Raw genomic sequence first — 21896 nt, 5'->3', positions numbered from 1 at the left:
AAAAAGAATAAATGAGGATATAGACAAGCTGGAACATGTGCAAAGGAAGGAGATTTATGTATTTATTTAATTTGGAAACCACCCAACCCAGTGGTGCCGACTTGAATAAAATATTGGTGGGCACCAGGTAAGGCCCGCCTTGCACTATCAATCACAGGATGCATGCACACCATTTGAATGGCAATGCCTATAATGGCAGCGACTTTTTAAAAAAGTAACATTTTGAGCCCGTAGTTCAATTTCTCAGCAGCTCCCCTTGCCCCGGAGAACACTTTTAGCATTTCATCTCCTCTACCTGTGGTATTGTTCAGCAGTGGGGAAAGTGACCTCTTCACACCGGATGTCCATTTGGTATGGCCCTTTCCAGGTTTTTTCCTGCCCCTTGTGTTTGTCTTTCATTTGTTTTCTCATATGTGTGTTGCCAGTAGAAGCCACAATTCTGTGGGTACTCAAGGTGGTGCAGAAAGCACCTAGAAGCTGACTAAAGGTTGAAGTGCCGATCAAACTTCAGTTTTGTGCTCTATAAATTCCAATTAGGAGTACTGGGGGTGGTTCAGATTCTGGGGCAGTGCTTTTGGCCAGCAGAGGGAATAACAGGGCCAGCCTACTTTCCCTTTAAAGCAAACTTGGGTCTCCAGCTGGTTTTGGACTAGAACTCCCATCATCCCTTGCTAGAAGAACCAATGGGAAGGGATGATGGAAACTGTAGTCCGTGAGCTGCTGGGGACCCAAGTTTGGGAAAGCCTCCTTCAAAGCAACTTTTCTATTTTGCCCGCAAAGATGGGACCTGTCCATGTTTGTATTTTCAGGTATTTTGTTTTTCTACTGACCTTTGTGCGTTTATTTTTTTAATTTTTTAAGAGGGCAAATTGAAAGAGAAATTGTATGGCAAGTTGTGGAAGAATAAAAGGTTGCATTTGAAAAAAACACAAAGAAAACCTGGGGGGTGGCCTCCTCAAATATTTAATGGGGGGGAAAGACCCCTAGGAATTTAAGAGTGGCTGTATTCCCTACACCCACATGTCTCAGAATGCTTAGAACATAAAAACACAACTGTCAGAGCTGCCCTAGGTCCCAGCTCACAAAGGACCAACGCCAGATCGTTGTTATATGAAACAGTCTTTATTTTAGTTGTGCTTCGCTTTTACATTCTTGGCGCGCAACTCTACGTCTCAAACTCTAGACCGCCGAAGCTCCGTCTGAGTCTCCTCCCCCCAGGCACCAGTTTAAGACTCTAGCCCTGCTCCACCTCTTCCTTTGCTCTTTCCTCCTCTGGGTCCTCTTGCCCGCCGAGGACTCGCCCTTCCTAGACTCTTCAGACGCTGAGTCTCCTGAGTCCTCCCCCAACCTCCGGCGGGCTTTAGGACCTGGTTCCCACTCCGGGCTGTCAGCTGTCCCGCGCGCCTGTACATTTGAACTTGGCGCGCGCGCCCAGCCTGCCACCTTCCTTCTGACCGTTACACTGCTCCTGTCGCTGCTTCCCTCCTCGGGGACGCTGGCTGGCCCTGACTCCTCCTCCCTGCTTGCCGGAGGAGACACTGCCTCTGACCTATGGGGTTCTTCCCCCCCACTGCGCTCCGGTGGGGAACCTGGCCCTGATTTCCAGCTACTGCTTTGGGAATCTCCGTTGGCCCCTTGCTCCTGGTGTGTCCCCCCTGGGACCCCCCTTGCCCTGGCCATCGGTGCCCCCCTTTGGGAATCCTCTGATTCACTGGAGAGGCTCATGGAATCTCTCGGGTCACTCTCATTCCGCTCTCCGCTGCTCCCAGATTCCTCCCCCTCGCTCTCCATTTCCTCTCTCCCCTGTGCCTCTGCTCCTGAGCCCCTGACAACAACATAAAAACGCAAAACATCACATGTTAAAATAGCATTAGATGTCAATAAGAAAAAAGCCTGGTTAAAAAGGTGCGGATTTGCCTGGCTCCTAACGCTATATAATGGTTTTTCCGACCTTTGTATGGATTCTTTGGTGGGAAGTGAGTTTAGAGCTAACAGTGAAGCTCTTTCCACATTCCATTCACTGATAGGGTTTCTCCACTGTATGAATTATTTGATGGGAAGTGAGATGGGCACTATGACTGAAGCTCTTTCCACATTCCACACACTGATAGGGTTTCTCTCCTGTATGAATTCTTTGATGGGAAGTGAGATTGGAGCTATGAGTGAAGCTCTTTCCACATTCTACGCACTGATAGGGTTTCTCCCCTGTATGATGTCTCTGATGCTTAGTGAAATTGGAGCTATGAGTGAAGCTCTTTCCACATTCTACGCACTGATAGGGTTTCTCCCTTGTATGAATTCTTTGATGGGAGGTGAGAGAGGAGCTATGAGTGAAGCTTTTTCCACATTCCACACATTGATAGGGTTTCTCCCCTGTGTGAATTCTTTGATGGGAAGTGAGATTGGAGCTATCAGTGAAGCTCTTTCCACATTCCACACACTGATAAAGTTTCTCCCTTGTATGAATTCTTTGATGCTTAGTGAGATCGGAGCTCTTTCTGAAGCTCTTTCCACATTCCCCACACTGATAGGGTTTCTCCCCTGTATGAATTCTTTGATGGGAAGTGAGATTGGAGCTCTGACTGAAGCCCTTTCCACATTCCATACACTGATAGGGTTTCTCCCCTGTATGAATTCTTTGATGGGAAGTGAGAGAGGATCTACCAGTGAAGCTCTTTCCACATTCCACACACTGATAGGGTTTCTCCCTTGTATGAATTCTTTGATGCTTAGTGAGATCGGAGCTCTGACTGAAGCTCTTTCCACATTCCACACACTGATGGGGTTTCTCCCCTGTATGAATTCTTTGATGGGAAATGAGATGGGAGCTCTGACGGAAGCTCTTTCCACATTCCATGCACTGATAGAGTTTCTTTCCAATGACATTTTGTTGATGGGAAGTGGAATTGGAGCTCTGACTGCAGCTTTCTCCACACTCCAAATTTTTGTGTGGCTTCTCCTCTCTGGGGAATTTTTCGTTGTCACCTTTGCTCTCAATTTCCAATTCATCACAATCTGCAATGGAGACAAAAAGGGATTAGAGCCTCAGGAACAAATGGAAAAGAACTGAAGGGAGTTGGGTGTGTGTTCATTACCTGCATTTTTTGTCATTAACCAACATATTTATTATGAGATTCTGAGGAGTTGTTGACTGTTGCTTTGTTTGATATACAGTAGTGGTCAACATTGTGGAAGACTTTTGGAAAAAAGTGTATTTCAGAGGTTTGCTGGCTCATAACACCACTTCATTTGGAGTAATGTCATAAAATTATATATCAATGGAAAGATAATTCGATCAAGAATGCAATCGAGATTGCAATCCAACAAAGTTTATTCAATTACCCGTATTCTATCAAAAGTATAGCCAAATAACCAGAAAAAGAAAGCACAACTTGCTTAGGTTGACTTTTGTTAGTGTGTTATGTGATTGCTATCAAGTTGGTTGGTTTTGTGTGTTCTTTCATTTAGTGAGGGTGTAAAACATAATAAAATTATAGAAATGGCACAAAGAGTTGACTGGTCTCCAGAAAGTGAGTAAGATTAAGTGAAGAAGGCTACAGTTATGGAGAAATTAGAAGAGAGATTGGGGAAAACTTAACCAAAGTTGGCCTTTCTATATTTTTGAAGAGGTATAAGGAGACTCAGTCACTACAAAATCAGACTTGTTAAGGCAGGGAATGTGTACAAAGGCAAGTGACGATGGACGAGTGGAGAGACTGTGCCTACATGACAGAAGAAAATCATCTGGGTGTATACAAGATGACATGGCACAATGTAATGGGAAGTTGAGTGCAAGGACTGGTCTAAATGTTAGAATTCTAAGGAAAAAGCCATTGTTATCTCTCAAGCAAAGGTTGAAAAGATTAAACCCATATTAACTGGACAGCGGAACAATGGGACACTACCTTACTTGACAGGTTGTCTCAAGATATGGCAAAGAGAAATTTCCAAATTCCTGTGGGAAGGGAAGAAACCCAGGATTAAACACCTGATCTTAATAGACATAAAAGAGAGAGGAGGCTTTTCCCTACCCGACCTAAAACTTTACTACGAGGCATCCTGTTTCACCTGGCTAAAAGGATTGGTGCACGTTGCAGGATCCGGACCTCCTGGACCTGGAAGGTTTTGACAATCGTTGGGGACCTGATCCTGTACTCCACTGGGAGCCAGTGCAGCTGGTATAGCACCGGATGAATATGATCTCGCAGCGAAGACCCCATAAGGAGTCTCGCCGCGACATTCTGCACCCGCTGGAGTTTCTGGGTCATTCTCAAGGGCAGCCCCACGTAGAGCGAGTTACAATAATCCAGTCTGGAGGTGACCGTCGCGTGGATCACAGTGGCTAGGTCAGGGCGAGAGAGGTAAGGAGCCAACTGCTTAGCTTGGCAAAGATGGAAAAATACCGCCTTTGTTATAGCTGCAATCTGCGCCTCCATGGAAAGGGAGGTATCGAAGATTACACCCAAACTCCTAACGGACAGTGCTGGCACTAATTGCGCCCCCACAAGAGATGGGAGTTGCCCCCTCAATCCCATATCGCCCCGTCCCTGCCATAGGACCTCTGTCTTGGAAGGATTTAGCTTCAACTGGCTCCCACGTAACCATCCAGCCACAGCTTCCAAACATCTGGTCAGTGTGTCTGGGGCCGAGTCAGGATGGCCATCCATCAACAGATAGAGTTGGGTGTCATCAGCATACTGATGGCAACCTGAATAGCCCACACTTTAGTCCATGCTGAATAGCCCACACTTTAACCCAATCAGAAATCTTTGGAGCCGACTAAAGAAACTTGTTAGTCAGAAGCAACCCAGCAATAAAGCCCAATTAACAGAGGCCAGAATTCAGTCTTGGTTTCCCATTATTACAGCTGCAGAACTAAAAACTTGGTTCACTTCAAGGGAAGGCGTTGTAAGGCTGTAATTAAAGCTAAAGGTTACAAATGGTTACCAAAGGTTTCACGTTTTTCTTTATGACTGCTCTTCTAATAAATACTCCATCATAAAATTCATTGCATTATATTCTTCATTAAATTATCTTTCCATTGCTATATAATTTTATGGTATTACTCCACACAAAAATGGTGTTATGAGCCATCAAACCTCAGAAATACACCTTTCAAAATAGGTTTCCACAATTTTGGCCAATAGTATAAGTTGTTCATTTTAAAGTTAATGTTCTTTATATATGGGATCAGATTATTATTATTATTTATGTTTCATGTTTATATGTGTGTTGGAAGCTGCCCAGAGTGGCTGGGCAGATGGGCAGGGTATAAATATAAATTATTATTATTACTACAGTGGTACCTTGATTTAAGAACAGTCCTGTTCCGGAAAGTTTGTAAACCGAGGTACCATTGTATCATCATCATCATCATTGTATCATCACCATCGCCATCGATCCCCGGCATTGAATGTGTTGGCCTAGTGTGGGGCTCAGAGGAGAGCTTGGCTGTCTGGCTGGTGTACCGGCCACCTAGCGCACCAGCAGCCACCCTGTCAGGCCTGCTGGAGGCGGTGGGCAGCTGGGCCTTGGAGTTCCCTAACCTATTGGTATTGGGGGACTTCAACATCCATGCTGATGCCACTCCCTCCTCACAGGCTCTGGACCTGCTGTCTTCCATGGCGACACTAGGGCTCTCCCAGTTTGTTTCGGGCCCCACACATCAAGCAGGCCACACACTGGATTTGATCTTTGGCGCCGGTATAGATGTGATCATGTCTCCTTCGATGAAGGTGCCATGGTCTGATCACTACGCTCTGAAAGCCAGGATTGACTTTCCACCCCCACCCTGCTTAGGTGGCGAGCCAATTTGGGCTCGCCCGCAGAGGCTGATGGACCCTGATAGATTCCGTCAAGCCTTGCGGGACCTCGCTCCCCCTGGCGACTCATTGACTGAGCTTGTTGAGGGCTGAAATACCCAGCTCCTGGCAGCCATCGATGAGATCGCACCTAAGCGCCCTCTGCGACCCCGCAGAAACCGGGCTCCCTGGTTTACCGAGAAGCTCCGGAAAATGAAGTGGGACCTCAGACGGCTAGAGCGAGTATGGCGGGGTGCCCGTGACGGAGCCTCAAGAACATCTTATAGGGTTTTTATGAAAACCTATGAGATGGCAGTGAAGGCAGCTAAGAAGTCTTACTTCTCGGCCTCCATTGCATCCGCTAGCTCTCGCTCGGCGCAATTATTTAGTATAATTCGGTCTTTAACGTCCCTTGAAGGACAGCCAAATTTAAATAACAATCTGACACACAGCTGTGAGGCATTTGCGAGCTTTTTTGCGGAGAAGGTCCTGTTGCTCCGCCATGACCTCCCTGCCAATTTGGATACAATAAAGGAACTGGAGGCCCCTCGACTGTCCTCGGGTCCAGTATTGGACCACTTTGACCGGATATCTCCAGCCGATGTGGACAGATTCCTCCAAGCTGGAAAGCCCACCACCTGTCCTCTTGACCTGTGCCCATCATGGCTGATTAGAGCGTGTCCAGATGAGGTGTGGGCCCCCCTGGGGGATATCATCAATTTGTCCCTTGGCACCGGGATATTCCATGGGGAACTGAAGGAGGCAGTGGTGCGCCCGCTCTTAAAGAAAACATCATTAGATCCCTTAAAAAGGTACCCCTGCCCGTACGGGCCAGTCTTGCCAGACTCTAGGGTTGTGCGCCCATCTCACTCAAGAGGCCGGGGGCCAGCGCTGTCCGGAGACACTTCTGGGTCACGTGGCCAGCGTGACATCGCTGCTCTGGCGAGCCAGTGCAGCACACGGAAACGACGTTTACCTTCCCGCCAGTAAGCGGTCCCTATTTATCTACTTGCACCCGGGGGTGCTTTCGAACTGCTAGGTTGGCAGGCGCTGGGACCGAGCAACAGGAGCGCACCCCGCCGCAGGGATTCGAACCGCCAACCTTTCGATTGGCAAGCCCTAGGCGCTGAGGCTTTTACCCAGAGCGCCACCCGCGTCCCATTAGATCCCTTAGATCTATCCAATTACCGCCCGGTCTCGAATCTTCCATTCCTGGGTAAGGTGATTGAGAGAGCAGTTGCTGAACAGCTTGGTAGGTTTCTGGATGAAACATCTGCTCTGGATCCATTCCAGTCCGGCTTCCGCGCTGGTCATGGGACCGAGACGGCTCTGGTCGCCCTAACAGATGATCTCCGCAGGCAGCTGGATCGAGGCGGGTCGGGGCTGCTGATTCTTCTAGACCTGTCAGCAGCCTTCAACATGGTCGATCACGAACTCCTGGACCACCGCCTTGCCGACGTGGGGATCCAGGGCACAGTCTTTCAATGGCTGCGCTCGTTTCTCTCTGGTCGGGGACAGAGGGTGGCGCTTGGGGGGGAATTGTCATCGCGCCACTCCTTGGTGTGTGGAGTGCCTCAGGGTGCGATACTCTCCCCAATGCTTTTTAACATCTTTATGCGCCCCCTCGCCCAGCTTGTCCAGAGTTTTGGGCTGGGTTGCCATCAGTATGCCGATGATACCCAACTCTATCTGTTGATGGATGGCCATCCTGACTCGGCCCCAGACACACTGACCAGATGTCTGGAAGCTGTGGCTGGATGGTTACGTGGGAGCCAGTTGAAGTTAAATCCTTCGAAGACAGAGGTCCTCTGGCTGGGGCGGGATGATATGGGATTGAGGGGGCAACTCCCATCTCTTGCGGGGGTGCAATTAGTGCCAGCACCGTCCGTTAGGAGTTTGGGTGTAATCTTCGATACCTCCCTCTCTATGGAGGCGCAGATTACAGCTATAACAAAGGCGGCATTTTTTCATCTCCGCCAAGCTAAGCAGTTGGCCCCTTATCTCTCTCGCCCTGACCTAGCCACTGTGATCCATGCGACGGTCACCTCCACACTGGATTATTGTAACTCGCTCTACGTGGGGCTGCCCTTGAGACCGACCCAGAAACTCCAGCGGGTGCACAATGCTGCGGCGAGACTCCTTATGGGGTCTTCGCTGCGAGATCACATTCATCCGGTACTATACCAGCTGCACTGGCTCCCGGTGGAGTACAGGATCAGGTTTAAGGTGCTGGTTTTAACCTTTAAAGCCCTATACGGCCTAGGACCCTCGTACCTACGGGACCGCCTCTCCTGGTATGTCCCACAGAGAAACTTACGGTCTTCAAATAAAAATATATTGAAGGTCCCAGGCCTCAGAGAGGTTAGGCTGGCCTCAACTAGAGCCAGGGCCTTCTCGGCCGCGGCTCCAATCTGGTGGAACGCTCTGTCACAAGAGACTAGGGCCCTGCGGGACCTGACATCTTTCCGCAGGGCATGCAAGACAGAGTTGTTCCACCAGGCCTTTGGTCAGGGCGCAGCCTGACTCCCTCCTCTGGCAACCTGCACAGAATTTTGCTTAATTGGTTGCCATCAATTTGATTTTAATTATTTTTTATAATGAAATATTTTTAGAATATGTGATTATTTGACTGTTTCATTATTTGATTGTTGTTAGCCGCCCTGAGCCCGGCTTCGGCTGGGAGGGCGGGATATAAATAAAATTATTATTATTATTATTATTATTATTATTATTATTATTATTATTATCATTATCATCATCATCATCATCATCATCATCACCACTGCTACTTCTACCTGAAATTCAATAAGTCTAGCTCTTCTTCTCTGGGATGAATTTTGTTTGGCCCAGTCATGGCATCCCCTCCATCTTCAATGTCAGTCGTCTCTTTGGTCAACCCAAGACTGACAGGAGCAAAAACAAAAACAGAAAACCTGAAGCTACCATCTTTCCTAACAATTCTGAAGCTGACATTTAAGATGGCCTGGGCAGTTTACACCAGCCCAATCGTGGTAGAAAAAGGAATAATTTGAGGAACATTGTTCAAAGAGAAAACTGTTAGTTACTCTTTATTGTGGGGGTGTTAGGTTCCGGGTGTTATAGGGGCCACGGTTGATCTCTGTGAAAATATATGAGGTTGGTCACATAGAGGTATTTTTTGTATTTCCAGGCAGATAGGACGATCCCACAGGGAGCCTTACCAAGAGAGGCCACGATCCCACGATTCTCCTCCATGACGTCCTTATGCAGAGCTCTCTGGTCAGGATCCAGCAACGCCCACTCCTCGTCCGTGAAACGAACAGCGACATCTTCAAAGCACACTGGACCCTAAAAGAAAAAGGGAAATGTCCTCCTCTGAGACAGCAGAAATATGATCTGCTCCACAATGCTCTGTGGTTTCCTTCCTGTTAATTGCAGTGTTGTTTCAATAGGATTGCTTTGCTGCACATTTTATTTATGGATGCTTATTTTATTCTGTGTTTTAATTATGGGTATTTGTCTTTGTGCAAATAGGTGGTACTCCACATTGTGTTATTCAAGTCATTCTGCCTAGGCAAGCATTCCAGTTTCCCCAATGGAAGGATCCACTTTCTCCTCTCCTCCTGAGCTGTTCTGGGGAGTTCCCTCCCAATGCCCTAGAGCCAAATTCAAGGGATTCATGGAGGAATGGGGAGGGGGAGGAATGGGGGGCAGGCCCCATTTTGCAGCTGATGGGGCTGGTTAGGTGAATCCAGGGCACTATTTGTTCTCATTTGTCCACTGCTTAGAAATCAATTTTAGCATTCAGTGATCAATCTAGAAATAAAATAAGCCTATTTTGAATGGCCATTTGTCTTGGATGATCTAGCAGAGATTCGTGCATTGCAGGGGGTCTCCTGGCTCTGAGAGACAAGCAGGGAGGGTGGCTTCTGGCAAAAGGAGAGGGAGCCACCGGTGGCTCCTCCTTCTCCTGACTCACCTCAGGCTCTCGACCTTCCTCTCCCATTCGCCTCCTTCCTCTTCTGCCTCCGATTCTGCACTGCATTCTGCCACAGAGTCTCCCAGCTCACTAAGCCCTGTTTCCCCCTCAGCTTCTGACACCTCCTCTCCCCAGGCTTCTCCCTCTTCTCCCTCTGACCGCTCATCCTTCCTCCATCTCCACTCCTTCGGCTCTCAGCCATCTTCCCTTCCTCGTTCCCAGGCTGCTTCCTCCCACCATTCCTCTGTGCCCAACCAGTCCATGACATTGCTCCATCCCTCGGCCTCTGTCCCCACAAGGCAGCTTCCCCTGACCTGATCTGGTTCCACAGCTGCTGCTTCCCTTTTGCCCCCATGAAAAGGCGGATCAGGAGGTCTTGCCGGCATCCTTCTGTCACCTGCAAAAGAAAAAAGGTAAGCAGGATGCCAAGAGTGCCCACATCTCTCACAGGTGAAACAGGGCATCTCTAACTACAGATGGGCCTTTGAGAAAGACTTACCTACTGAGAGTATTTGGAGGTTTGTGCCCATTTCATATGTTTGTTTGTGCAGAAATACATCTCCCCTCTTCTGGACCTTTCTTCCCAACTGTCTCCCCCCAAAACAAGATGAAAAGAACCCTCAGATGAGTTGGGAAACCAACAGAATGAGACCAGACAGAGAAAAACCACCTTCCTCCTTACCCAGTGGCCTCTCTCTGGTGTCCAACGGAGGCCTCTCTGCCTCACAGGAATCCAGGTCCATTTCTGCAAAGAGATCCTTTCCCTGAGAAAGAAACAAGGATTCAAAACAGAGAATGGGGAGAAATACTAGAAAGAGAATGACAAAGACTTGAAGGGTGTGAGATCTCATTCCATGGATGCCTTTCCAGAAAAAGGATGGGCCATCAGCAGACCATTATGGGATGTTCTCTGTCCTGTTTGGAGCCCCTTGGCAGTATCCAGAGGAAAGTCTCTCTCACCTGCTTTCTCTCCTCTGCCTGACTCAGGAGGAAACCTTCGGCCAGGGCCACTGCCTGGGAACTGGTCTCCGCTCCGCATTCCCTCACCCAGCTCTCCATCTCCAGGGGAAGGACAGCCAGGAACTGCTCCAAGATCACCAGGTCCAGCAACTCAGCTTTCGTGTGCCTTTCTGGCTTCAGCCACTGGTGACAAAGGTGATAGAGTCGGCTGCAAACCTCTCGGGGTCCTTTGGCCTCCTGGCAGCAGAACTGCCTCAACTGCTGGCTCTGCACCTCTGAGCGGAGGGTGTCCTCCTCACCCAGGATCTTCTGCACAGAGTTTTCCCAGAATCCCCCACTGCTCCCAGTTTGGTTGGCATGGCCTCTTCCTGTTCCAGGGCCAGCTGAGTCTTGCTCATCCATCTGTGCTCTCAGGAAGCCTCTGAAAGATGGGAAGGAACCCTTTGGTCTTCTGCCAAGTTCTGTCCGTCTTAATGAGAAGCTCTAGCAAATCCTACAAAGCAAATACATTGTTCTTTTACAGAATTTGTAGGACAGGGGGGGAAATGGTTCCCTGAGCAAGTACGGATGAGTCTTGCTAGGAACAAGGGCTGGACTTTACCGCATCCCAGACCATGAGATATCTTTTTGAAAAGAAAGAGGAGGAGGAAGAGGAGAAGAAACAAGTCTCTAGCCTTCAAGCAATGCAGAATGTGGAGGCAACTGAAGGGATTTCTGTCAGATTAATCAACCTGGTTTCTACTTCCTTCCAGTCAATGCAAGAAGTCAGAACCGAATGACAAGAGAGTCATTTGTATCTTGTGATAAATGGATGCTTTTCTCTACTGGGGGTCCTCTGGAGTTGCTCCCCACCCCCACCCCACCCTCACCCCACCTCCACTCCCTGCTTCTGTCTCCTTTTCTGCAATCTCTGCCGCTGTCCAGACAGATTTGTGGGGTGAGGTCTCTTTTTCTCTCTTCTGAGGGCCAGGAATGTATCTGGCCAACCCCCAGAGGGCCAAGTGGGCGGGGCCAAAGACATTCCCCTTGATTTTTTGTTGTTCTATTATATAGCTTAACGCAAATTGGTTTGCAATGTAACACCCAGACTATGGCCTGGGATCCCTCTCTTTATTCCTGGTCTCTCTTTCCTACTTTTCCTTCCTTCATCCCCGCTGGTTTTGGGTGGCGAGGCTAGTCCATCTCCTGTTCAGCTTTGGAAAACCATTTGCACGTTTCCTCGGTTGTGCAATGAGGCTGAGTGATGTCACACAGAGTTAAAGTCCCAGGGACTCCTTTGTTCAAAGAAGGGAGATCTTTTCTGAAAGGGGTGGTGGAGGGTCAAATGAGTTTGGGATCCTCTGATCTGCAGGAAGGAGAGCGTGGCAGACCTGGCCCCTCCCTGGCAGGACCCTCTCCTCCCTGACTTGGGGTCCCCCCCCTGCAGGAGCAGATCAGGCCCCCCAGGCACCCTCCCATGCTGCAGCCCTGGGACCCCCACCGTCTCCCCACTGCACCCTCTGGGGGGAGAGAGAGGAGACTCACCCATAACTGTCAACCTTCCCTTTTTTCCCGGGAATTCCCTTATTCCAGCGCCGTTTCCCGCTGCTTCCTGCTGCTATCCCGGATTGGGAGACAGGTGAGGCTGCTGATCCCTTATTTTCAAATCTGAAAGTTGACAGCTATGGACTCACCAGATCCCAGGCGGGGGCAGCGATTCGGCCCTTGCAGCAGAGACACCAAAGCAGGAAAGGACTGGGGAGGGAGGGGCCTTGGCTCTGGAGGACCAGCCCCCCCTTGCTTCCTGTCCTCTCTAGGAAGGCAGCTCAGTTCCCTTTAACCCTTGCCAAGCCGAGTCCCTCCCGCTCAGTCCTCTGACAGATTCTTATTATTTCTTATGGATTTCGGGGGGGCAGCTGCCCCCCCCCGGCTACGCCAATGCCCAGATATCCTTTTGGGGGTGGCCGGACTCTGAGCATCTCCCTCCCTTGGCCAGAAACCAGAGGAAGAGCTTGCAGGGAAAAGGGCTTTGCAGGAGGCAAGGAAGCTCCTCCAGGAATTCAGGAGTGGAGAGATAGGAGGGGATCCCAGGGTCATCTAGTCCAACCCCCAGCAAGGCAGGAATCTCAGCTAAAGCATCCATGGCAGATGGCCGTCCGATCTCTGCTGAGAAACCTCCAAGGAAGGAGAGTCCACCACCTCCCAAGGGAGACCTTTCCCCTGCCCAACTGCTCTTAGGTGTCCCTCAAGGCAGCGGGTCCTGAGTTCCAGCCCTGCTGAAACCATTGCACTGGCTGCCAAGGAGGAACCAAGCGAAGTTCAAAATAAATAAATCCCATTCTCATCATAAATGAGTAATACTTTCTTATGCACGCTTATGCACGCAACAAAAGTATGCCATTTCCCTTTCCAGAAATGCTTAATTGCTAATTCAAGGGACTGAAAATGGATGGTTGTTGTTATTATGTTTAGGGAAGCTTTTAATATTTGAAGGACAATTGTATTTTAATATTTTGTTGGAAGCCGCCCAGAGTGGCTGGGAAACCCAGCCAGATGGGTGGGGTATAAATTATTATTATTATTATTATTATTATTATTATTATTATTATTATTATTCAGGTGACTGTTCTCCTTTCAAAAGAGGCTGGTGGAATCTCCATGGTTGCTAATAGCATAACCTTGAAAGTGCAGGTAAATATGGGGAGCCCTAGAGCATCTGCTTGGCATGCAGAATGTCCCATTGTCAGCCCCTGACATCTCCTGTAAGGGCTGGACGAAATCCCTGCCTGAAAATCTGGGGAGCTGCTGCCAGTCAGTGTAGGCCAGGGGTGCTCAATCTATGTTCCGTGGGCCAAATCCAGCCCGTCAGTATCGTGAATCTGGCCTGCACAGTCATTTCAGGACCCGCCAAGTTTCTGAGGTTGAAAGCATCTCGCCGCCCGCTCAGTCAGTCCCTGCATTGCGCAGAGGTAAATGCTACCGGCGTGGTGGCGGCTCAACCAATGGAAGGTCAGGGGGTTTCGCTCAGGGATGGGGAAGTGTTGTCTTTTGGCTTGAAGAGGGAAGTTCAGGTTGGTGGAGGAAGGCAGACTTGGGTCAGTTTGGTTTTGTTACATAGACGTTTACTTTAAAGGTGGTAGAAGGAAGTATAGTCCTATTTCTGTAAGTGGCACAGGGGTCTTTCCACTCATGTGGTTTACATGCTCTGAGAGATGGAATCTATTTTCTTATTTTAATTTTAAAAGGGTGGAGTGGAACCGGAGATTGACCATCTTCTTAGCCTGGGGCAGGGGTCAGCAACCTTTTTCAGCCGTGGGCTGGTCCGCTGTCCCTCAGACCATGTGGGGGGCCAGACTATATTTTTTGGGGGGGATGAACCAATTCCTATACCCCACAAATAACCCAGAGACGCATTTTAAATAAAAGGACACATTCTACTCCTCTAAAAACACACTGATTCCCGAATCATCTGTGGGCTGGATTGAGAAGACGATTGGGCCGCATCCGGCCCCCAACCCTTAGTTGCCTATCCCTGGCCTGGGGAGTCACATTCTGGTTGAAGGAGGCCAGGATTGTCCGCCAAGGCTTAGGATGTCCCTCCTCCCCTGCAGTAGGACTTGGAATCCAGGAGAAAACTCTTGGAATAGCCTTGCCAGGTGCTCAGGGAGGGACTCACCTGTCCCCACGTCCTTCTCTTTGCAGATGTGCTGCGGTTGCACATCCCTCCCCCAGGGGTGAGTATTGGGGAGAACCAGAGCAGGGACTCAGACCTGCCCTCCTTGCCCCCCACTCTGCACTCTCGGATGTGGAGAAGCCCTCCCTTCATGAGGAACTGACAGCCTGACTTTTGCCTTTCAGTTGCTGGAGGAAGATCAGCTCAGGGGGCTCTGAACCCTGAAGTGCTCCAAGCAGGAGACGGCCAAAGCCATCCTGGTGAGTGGTGGGTGGTGTGGGGACCCCCATGGGGAAGTGGGGGAAGTGGGGGTTTGGGGAAGGGGTTGTCCATCTGCCAGAGAGGAGTGCCCTACTGGCTTAGATTCACGTATCCTGTTTGAAAGGGGAATCATCTTAGGGACTTCCTGTGAAAATCTGGGTCAGGAATGCTGTTCCTGGAATGGACAAATATTATTTATTTATTTATTTATTTATTTATACCCCGCCGTCCCCAGCCAAGACCAGGCTCAGGGCGGCTAACAAGCAATAATAAAAACAAGTTGATTAAAATACAATTAAAAAGATTAAGATCCAACATTAAAACAATTAGGGAGCAATCTCTTCATAGGAGGAGAAAGGAAAGAGGGGGAGGGAATCAAACTGATTCTGAGCCAAAGGCCAGGCGGAACAACTCTGTCTTACAGGCCCTGCAGAAAGAAATCAGATCCCGCAGGGCCCTGGTGTCATGAGGCAGAGCGTTCCACCAGGCTGGAGCCATCACTGAAAAGGCCCTGGCTCTGGTTGAGGCTAATCTAACTTCCTTAGGGCCCGGGACCTCTAGGGTGTTGCTATATATGGTCCTTAAGGTCCTCCGTGGGGCATACCAGGAGAGGCGGTCCCATAGGTACGAGGGTCCTAGGCCATGAAGGGCTTTAAAAGTCAAAACCAGCACCTTAAATCTGACTCTGTGCTTCACCGGGAGCCAGTGCAGCTGGAAAAGCACTGGATGAATATGCTCCCATTGCAGAGACCCTGTGAGAAGCCTCACTGCAGCATTCTGCACCCGCAGCATTCTGCACCCGCTGGAGTTTCTGGGACAGCTTCAAACACAGCCCCGCGTAGAGCAAATTACAGTAGTCAAGCCTGGAGGTGATCATCGCATGGATCACTGTGGCCAGGTCGGGGCAGGAAAGGAAAGGGATCAACTGCTTGATGCGGTGAAGGTGGAAAAATGTCACCTTGTTCGGCTCCCACGAAACCATCCAGCCACAGCTTCCAAACATCTGGTCAGTGTGTCAGGGATTGAGTCGGTATGGCCATCCATCACCAGACAGAGCTGAGTGTCATCAGCATATTGGTGACAACCCAGCCCAAAGCTCCGGATAATCTGGGCAAGGGGGCGCATAAAGATGTTAAAAAGCATTGGGGAGAGGATTGCGCCCTGCGGCACTCCACACACCAAGGGGTGGCGTGATGACAACTCCCTCCCTAGTGCCACCCTCTGTCCCCGACCAGAGATAAAAGAGCACAGCCAGTTAGGGGCTATGCCCTGTATCCTCACATCGGCGAGGCGGTGGTCCAAAAGATCATGATCAACCATGTCAAAGGCTGCTGACAAATCTAAGAGAATCAGCAATCCCGACCCGCCTCAATCCAGTTGTCTGCGGAGATCAACTGTTAGGGCGACCAGAGCCGTCTCGGTCCCAAAACCAGGACGGAAACCGGACTGAAATGGATCTAAAGCCGATGTTTCCTTCAGAAACTTACCAAGTTGTTCAGCAACTGCTCTCTCAATTACCTTACCCAGATATGGGAGATTTGAAACTGGGCGGTAATTGGATAGGTCTAAGGGATCTAATGAAGTTTTCTTTAAGAGTGGACACACCACTGCTTCCTTCAGTTCCCCTGGGATTACCTCTGTGTCAAGGGACAAATTGATAATTTCAATTGTGGGGTCCGTGCAATATCTGGGCACGCCCTAATCAGCCAAGACAGGCACGGATCGAGGAGGCAGGTGGTGGGCCTACCAGCTTGGAGGAGTCCATCCACATCAGCAGGGAGTATCCGATCGAAATGTTCTAACACTGGACCAGGAGACAGTTGAGGGGCCTCCAGTTCTGTCACTGTATCTAAATTGGCAGGGAGGTCACGGCGGAGCAGCAGGAATTTCTCCACAAAAAAGCTCGCAAATGCCTCACAGCTGTGGGTCGAATTTCTGCTTAAATTTGGTTGTCCTCCTAAGGACGGTATTTTCCTAATTATTCTAAAAAGTTGTGCTGGGCGAGAGCTAGCGGATGCAATGGAAGCTGCAAAGTGAGATTTATTAGCAGCTTTCATAGCCATCTCATAGGCTTTCATAAGCGTCCTAGAAGATGTTCTTGAAGCTCCGTCACGAGTCCGTCGCCATACTCGCTCTAGCTGTCTGAGGTCCCGGTTTTGACAGGGGCCCGGTTTTGACAGGGTCGCAGAGGGCGCTTAGGGGCAATCTCATCAATGGCCGCCAAGAGCCGGTTATTCCAGTCCTCGACAAGGTCATCTAATGAGTCGCCAGGAGGAGCAGGGTCCCTCAAGGCCAGACGGAATCAGGATCCATCAGTCTTCGTGGGCGAGCCCAAATAGGCTCGCCACCTGAGCAGATGGGGAGTGGGAAGTCAATCTTGGCTTTCAGAAAGGCCACAATTCATCCAGCCCAGCCTTTCGCATGATGAATTCTGCATATAAGTTAAATAAGCAGGGAGACAATATACAGCCTTGTCATACTCCTTTCCCAATTTTGAACCAATCAGTTGTTCCATATCCAGTTCTAACTGTAGCTTCTTGTCCCACATAGAGATTTCTCAGGAGACAGATGAGGTGATCAGGCACTCCCATTTCATTAAGAACTTGCCATAGTTTGCTGTAGTCGACACAGTCAAAGGCTTTTGCATAGTCAATGAAGCAGAAGTAGATGTCTTTCTGGAACTCTCTAGCTTTCTCCATAATCCAGTGCATGTTTGCAATTTGGTCTCTGGTTCCTCTGCCTCTTCTAAATCCAGCTTGCACTTCTGGGAGTTCTCGGTCCACATACAGCTTAAGCCTGCCTTGTAAAATTTTAGGCATAACCTTGCTGGCGTGTGAAATGAGTGCAATTGTGCAGTAGTTGGAGCATTCTTTGGCACTTCCCTTCTTTGGGATTGGGATGTAGACTGATCTTCTCCAATCCTTTGGCCACTGCTGAGTTTTCCAAATTTGCTGGCATATTGGGTGTAGCACCTTAACAGCATCATCTTTTAAAATTTTCATTGGGATGGTTTTCGTTGCTGGCTCTTGTATAATGTTACGAGCCTCCATCCATAGTTCTTCAGGCACTCTGTCCACCAAATCTAAATCCTTAAACCTGTTCCTCACTTCCACTGTGTATTCATAAGGGATTTGATTTAGATTATATCTTACCGGCCTAGTGGTTTTTCCTACTTTCTTCAGTTTAAGCTTGAATTTTGATATAAGAAGCTGATGAGCCACAGTCAGCTCCAGGTCTTGTTTTTGCTGACTGTATAGAGCTTCTCCATCTTTGGCTGCAGAGAATATAATCAATCTGATTTCGATGCTGCCCATCTGGTGATGTCCATGTGTAGAGCCGTCTCTTGTGTTGTTGGAAAAGCGTGTTTGCGATGACCAGCTTGTTCTCTTGGCAGAACCCTATTAGCCTTTGTACACTGTACGAAATTCAAAAAGCAATTAAAGAAGTAAAGATAGGAAAGTCACCAGGGCCAGATGGCCTACGGCAATATATTATAAAAAAGACTGAGGATATACTGTCTAACCCATTAAGAAGTATCATGAACAACATTCTAAAAGACAGAATCATGCTGGACATATATATAATATGTTCCTCAATGTACCAAGCAAACACATATATAAATAAACCACATGTCCAAAACCCAGAAGAAAAGTCCTAAAGCCGTTTTGACTCTTTCAGTCACCTCAAATATTTCTCTACAAGGTCGAAGGAAATGCAGAAACCTCCCCATTGTCTCTGTCCTCACAAATCCTGCCTTAAGGGCACATTTAAGGTGTGAATAGGGTGTGAGCCTGTGACCTGGCTCAGGAATGAAGTATTATCATTACAAAAGACTGTCCAGGCTCCCCAGGTAATCCAGTCAAGTGACCATTAACAGGTAACCTGGCAGACAGAGTAAAAACACACTCAGATTTCTGTTGTAGACTGCCTTTTCTGTGATGTAGGTATGTGTGAGATTTAATGTCCGGCACACTTCCACTGCGACTCGGTGTTTTTCCCAGCATCTAGCAGTGTTTGCGAACAGCGGTGTGGCCTGTGTGGAGAAAGCTCAGGCATGCAGAAAAAGACTCCGTACTGTAGCCTTATTGGACTTTACCGACAGGTGGGGTCTGCGTTGCTCCCGGACGGGAGGAAGTCAAATGACACCAAGGTTGATTCAAAGAAAGAGTTTATTCTGCTCTCCGAATAGCAGAAGGCACTTGCGTGGTCAGTCCACAGCAAGTCCAAAGAAATGAGAGATTTCATGCAGTATATATATCCTCCAGGCACCCTCTTCCCCCCTTCCCCAGGAATCCAGGCACGTCAGCTTATACATGCAGGTTGACATCACAGATGTTCCTGCTTCGGTACTCTTAAGCATAAAAGTCTTTTCCTTCCTGTACTTCTGACCATTAAAGGATATTCTGCTCTGGTCAGACCTCACCTGGAGTACTATGTCCAGTTCTGGGCACCACAGTTCAAGAAGGACACTGACAAACTGGAACGTGTCCAGAGGAGGGCAACCAAAATGGTCAAAGGCCTGGAAACGATGCCTTATGAGGAACGGCTAAGGGAGCTGGGCATGTTTAGCCTGGAGAAGAGGAGGTTAAGGGGTGATATGATAGCCATGTTCAAATATATAAAAGGATGTCACATAGAGGAGGGAGAAAGGTTGTTTTCTGCTGCTCCAGAGAAGCGGACACGGAGCAATGGATCCAAACTACAGGAAAGAAGATTCCACCTAAACATTAGGAAGAACTTCCTGACAGTAAGAGCTGTTCGACAGTGGAATTTGCTGCCAAGGAGTGTGGTGGAGTATCCGTCTTTGGAGGTCTTTAAGCAGAGGCTTGACAACCATATGTCAGGAGTGCTCTGATGGTGTTTCCTGCTTGGCAGGGGGTTGGACTCGATGGCCCTTGTGGTCTCTTCCAGCTCTATGATTCTATGATTCTATTGCTGTTCCTATACACTTATCTTGGAGCAAGAGGTCACCAACTCCAAGAACACACCCTGGCGCTGTTCCCGGACTAGGTCTATGCGTCAGAGTGTAGTAAGGTAAGACCCAGACATGTCATCACTAGTCCACTGGAACAGCCAAGGTCATCCATTGCCGTGACTGATAAAGGAGAGAGCTTTGTTTATTTTATTTTTTTATAAAATATTTATTGAAAGTTTTAGACATTATAATCACCAAACACATATAGAACCATCACCAGAATACAATAAACAAAGAAAGACATAAGAAAAAAAAAGAATTAACAGATAATACAAAAAACATACCACATCAAACTCAAATAGATAATAACCATACTTTCTTCACTTTTTGGACTTCCTCACATCTCTCGTTCCTGCGTTCCTAGTTTAAAAAAATTTAAACAGCAATTTATCACCTTGTTTCGATTCTTATTTTGTAATTTTCCAGTATTGTGTCTCAACTTTAAATACTTTTATCAAGATTTTAAATACTTAATTTAGACATACTATTAATCCTAAATTTGTCTTTTTCTCAGATTTCACCTACTCTCATATTCCTTTCAACTAGCTTACTGATGCCATGTTATTTTCAATCTTACATCCTTCTTAGCACTCACACAGTTTACAATATTTTTGTAAATAGTCTTTGAATTTTTTCCAATCCTCTTCCACTGCTTCTTCTCCCAGGTCTCGGATTCTGCCAGTCATTTTTGCTAATTCCATATAGTCTATCAGTTGCGTCTGCCACTCTTCCAGCGTGGGCAAATCTTGGGTTTTCCAATGTTTGGCGATAAGTATTCTTGCTGCTGTTGTTGCATACATAAAGAATGTTCGGTCCTTCTTTAACACCCTCTGGCCAACAATGCCCAAAAGGAAGGCCTCTGGTTTCTTAGGGAAGGTATACTTAAATACCTTTTTCAACTCATTATATATCATTTCCCAGAAAGCCTTGACCCTAGGGCAGGTCCACCAGAGGTGAAAGAACGTTCCTTCAGTTTCTCTACATTTCCAACATTTATTGTCAGGCAAATAATATATTTTTGCAAGCTTGACTGGGGTCATGTACCACCTGTAAATCATTTTCATAATATTTTCTTTTAAGGCATTGCATGCCGTGAACTTCACACCGGTGGTCCATAACCTTTCCCAGTCAGCAAACATGATATTATACCCAATGTCCTGTGCCCATTTTATCATAGCTGATTTAACCGTTTCATCTTGTGTGTTCCATTTTAACAGCAAGTTGTACATTTTTGAAAGTACCTTGGTCTTAGGTTCTAACAGCTCTGTTTCTAACTTCGATTTTTCCACCTGGAATCCTATCTTTTTATCCAAGTTAAAAACCTCTTTAATTTGAGCATAGTGTAGCCAATCTCGCACTTTATCTTTTAATTTCTCCAAACTCTGCAACCTCCAAGTATCTCCATCCTTTTCTAATATTTCCCAATATTTCGGCCATTTAGCCTCCATATTGTGTCTTTTCCGGGCCTTGGCTTCCATTGGTGACAGCCACCTTGGGGTCTTGTTTTCTAATAAGTCTTTGTATTTTATCCAAACGTTAAACACTGCTTTCCTGACAATATGGTTCTTGAAAGCCTTGTGACTTTTAACCTTGTCGTACCACAAATATGCATGCCATCCATAGACATTGTTAAATCCCTCCAGATCTAAAACATCAGTGTTCTCCAGAAGCAGCCAGTCTTTCAACCAGCAGAAAGCTGCTGATTCATAATACAACCTTAAGTCTGACAGGGCAACCCCCCCTATTTCTTTAGCATCAGTTAATATTTTAAACTTAATTCTGGGCTTTTTGCCCTGCCAGACAAATTTAGAGATATCTCTCTGCCACCTCCTGAAACACTCCACTTTGTCCACAATCTGTAGAGTCTGGAACAAAAACAGCATTTTTGACAATACATTCATCTTTATAGCAGCAATTCGGCCCAGCAAGGAAAGTTTCAATCTTGACCAACCTTCTAAATCCCTTTTAATTTCTGACCAACACTTTTCATAGTTATCCTTAAATAGACTCAGATTCTTGGCTGTTATGTTTACCCCTAGGTATTTCACATTTTTGACCACATTTAAATCTGTCTCTTTCTGAAACCTTTCTGATTCTGAAGGTGTCAAATTTTTTTCCAATACCTTGGTTTTTTGCTTGTTTAGCTTAAATCCCGCCCCCCGACCAAACTCCTGAATCAATTGTAGGACCCTTTTCGTACTAGATTCTGGCTCCTGTAATGTCAAAACCAGGTCATCTGCAAAAGCTTTAAGTTTATACTGTTTAGCTCCGACCAGGAGAGAGCTTTGT

The 21896-nt window shown here is 47.7% G+C and overlaps 2 protein-coding genes across 2 annotated transcripts in view; one reads left to right on the top strand and one right to left on the bottom strand.

Annotated features, from left to right (window-relative positions):
- The window catches only part of LOC144327627 (uncharacterized), a 365071-nt gene that overhangs the window by 306267 nt on the left and 36908 nt on the right, over positions 1–21896 (top strand). The window lies entirely within an intron of this gene.
- Positions 1103–12533, bottom strand: LOC144327633 (uncharacterized). Its single transcript, XM_077928039.1, has 6 exons — positions 12244–12533; positions 10720–11212; positions 10442–10523; positions 10074–10156; positions 9002–9128; positions 1103–3015 (listed from the first exon to the last, which is right to left on the bottom strand). The coding sequence occupies exons 2-6, from the start codon at positions 11119–11121 to the stop codon at positions 2018–2020; spliced, it is 1692 nt and encodes a 563-aa protein (XP_077784165.1). The 5' UTR covers positions 11122–11212; positions 12244–12533; the 3' UTR covers positions 1103–2017.

This window comes from Podarcis muralis, chromosome 4 (genome assembly GCF_964188315.1).
Source record: "Podarcis muralis chromosome 4, rPodMur119.hap1.1, whole genome shotgun sequence".
NCBI lineage: Eukaryota > Metazoa > Chordata > Lepidosauria > Squamata > Lacertidae > Podarcis > Podarcis muralis.
Note: the sequence above shows the minus strand (reverse complement) of the source record. Positions and strands in the feature narration are given on the sequence as shown.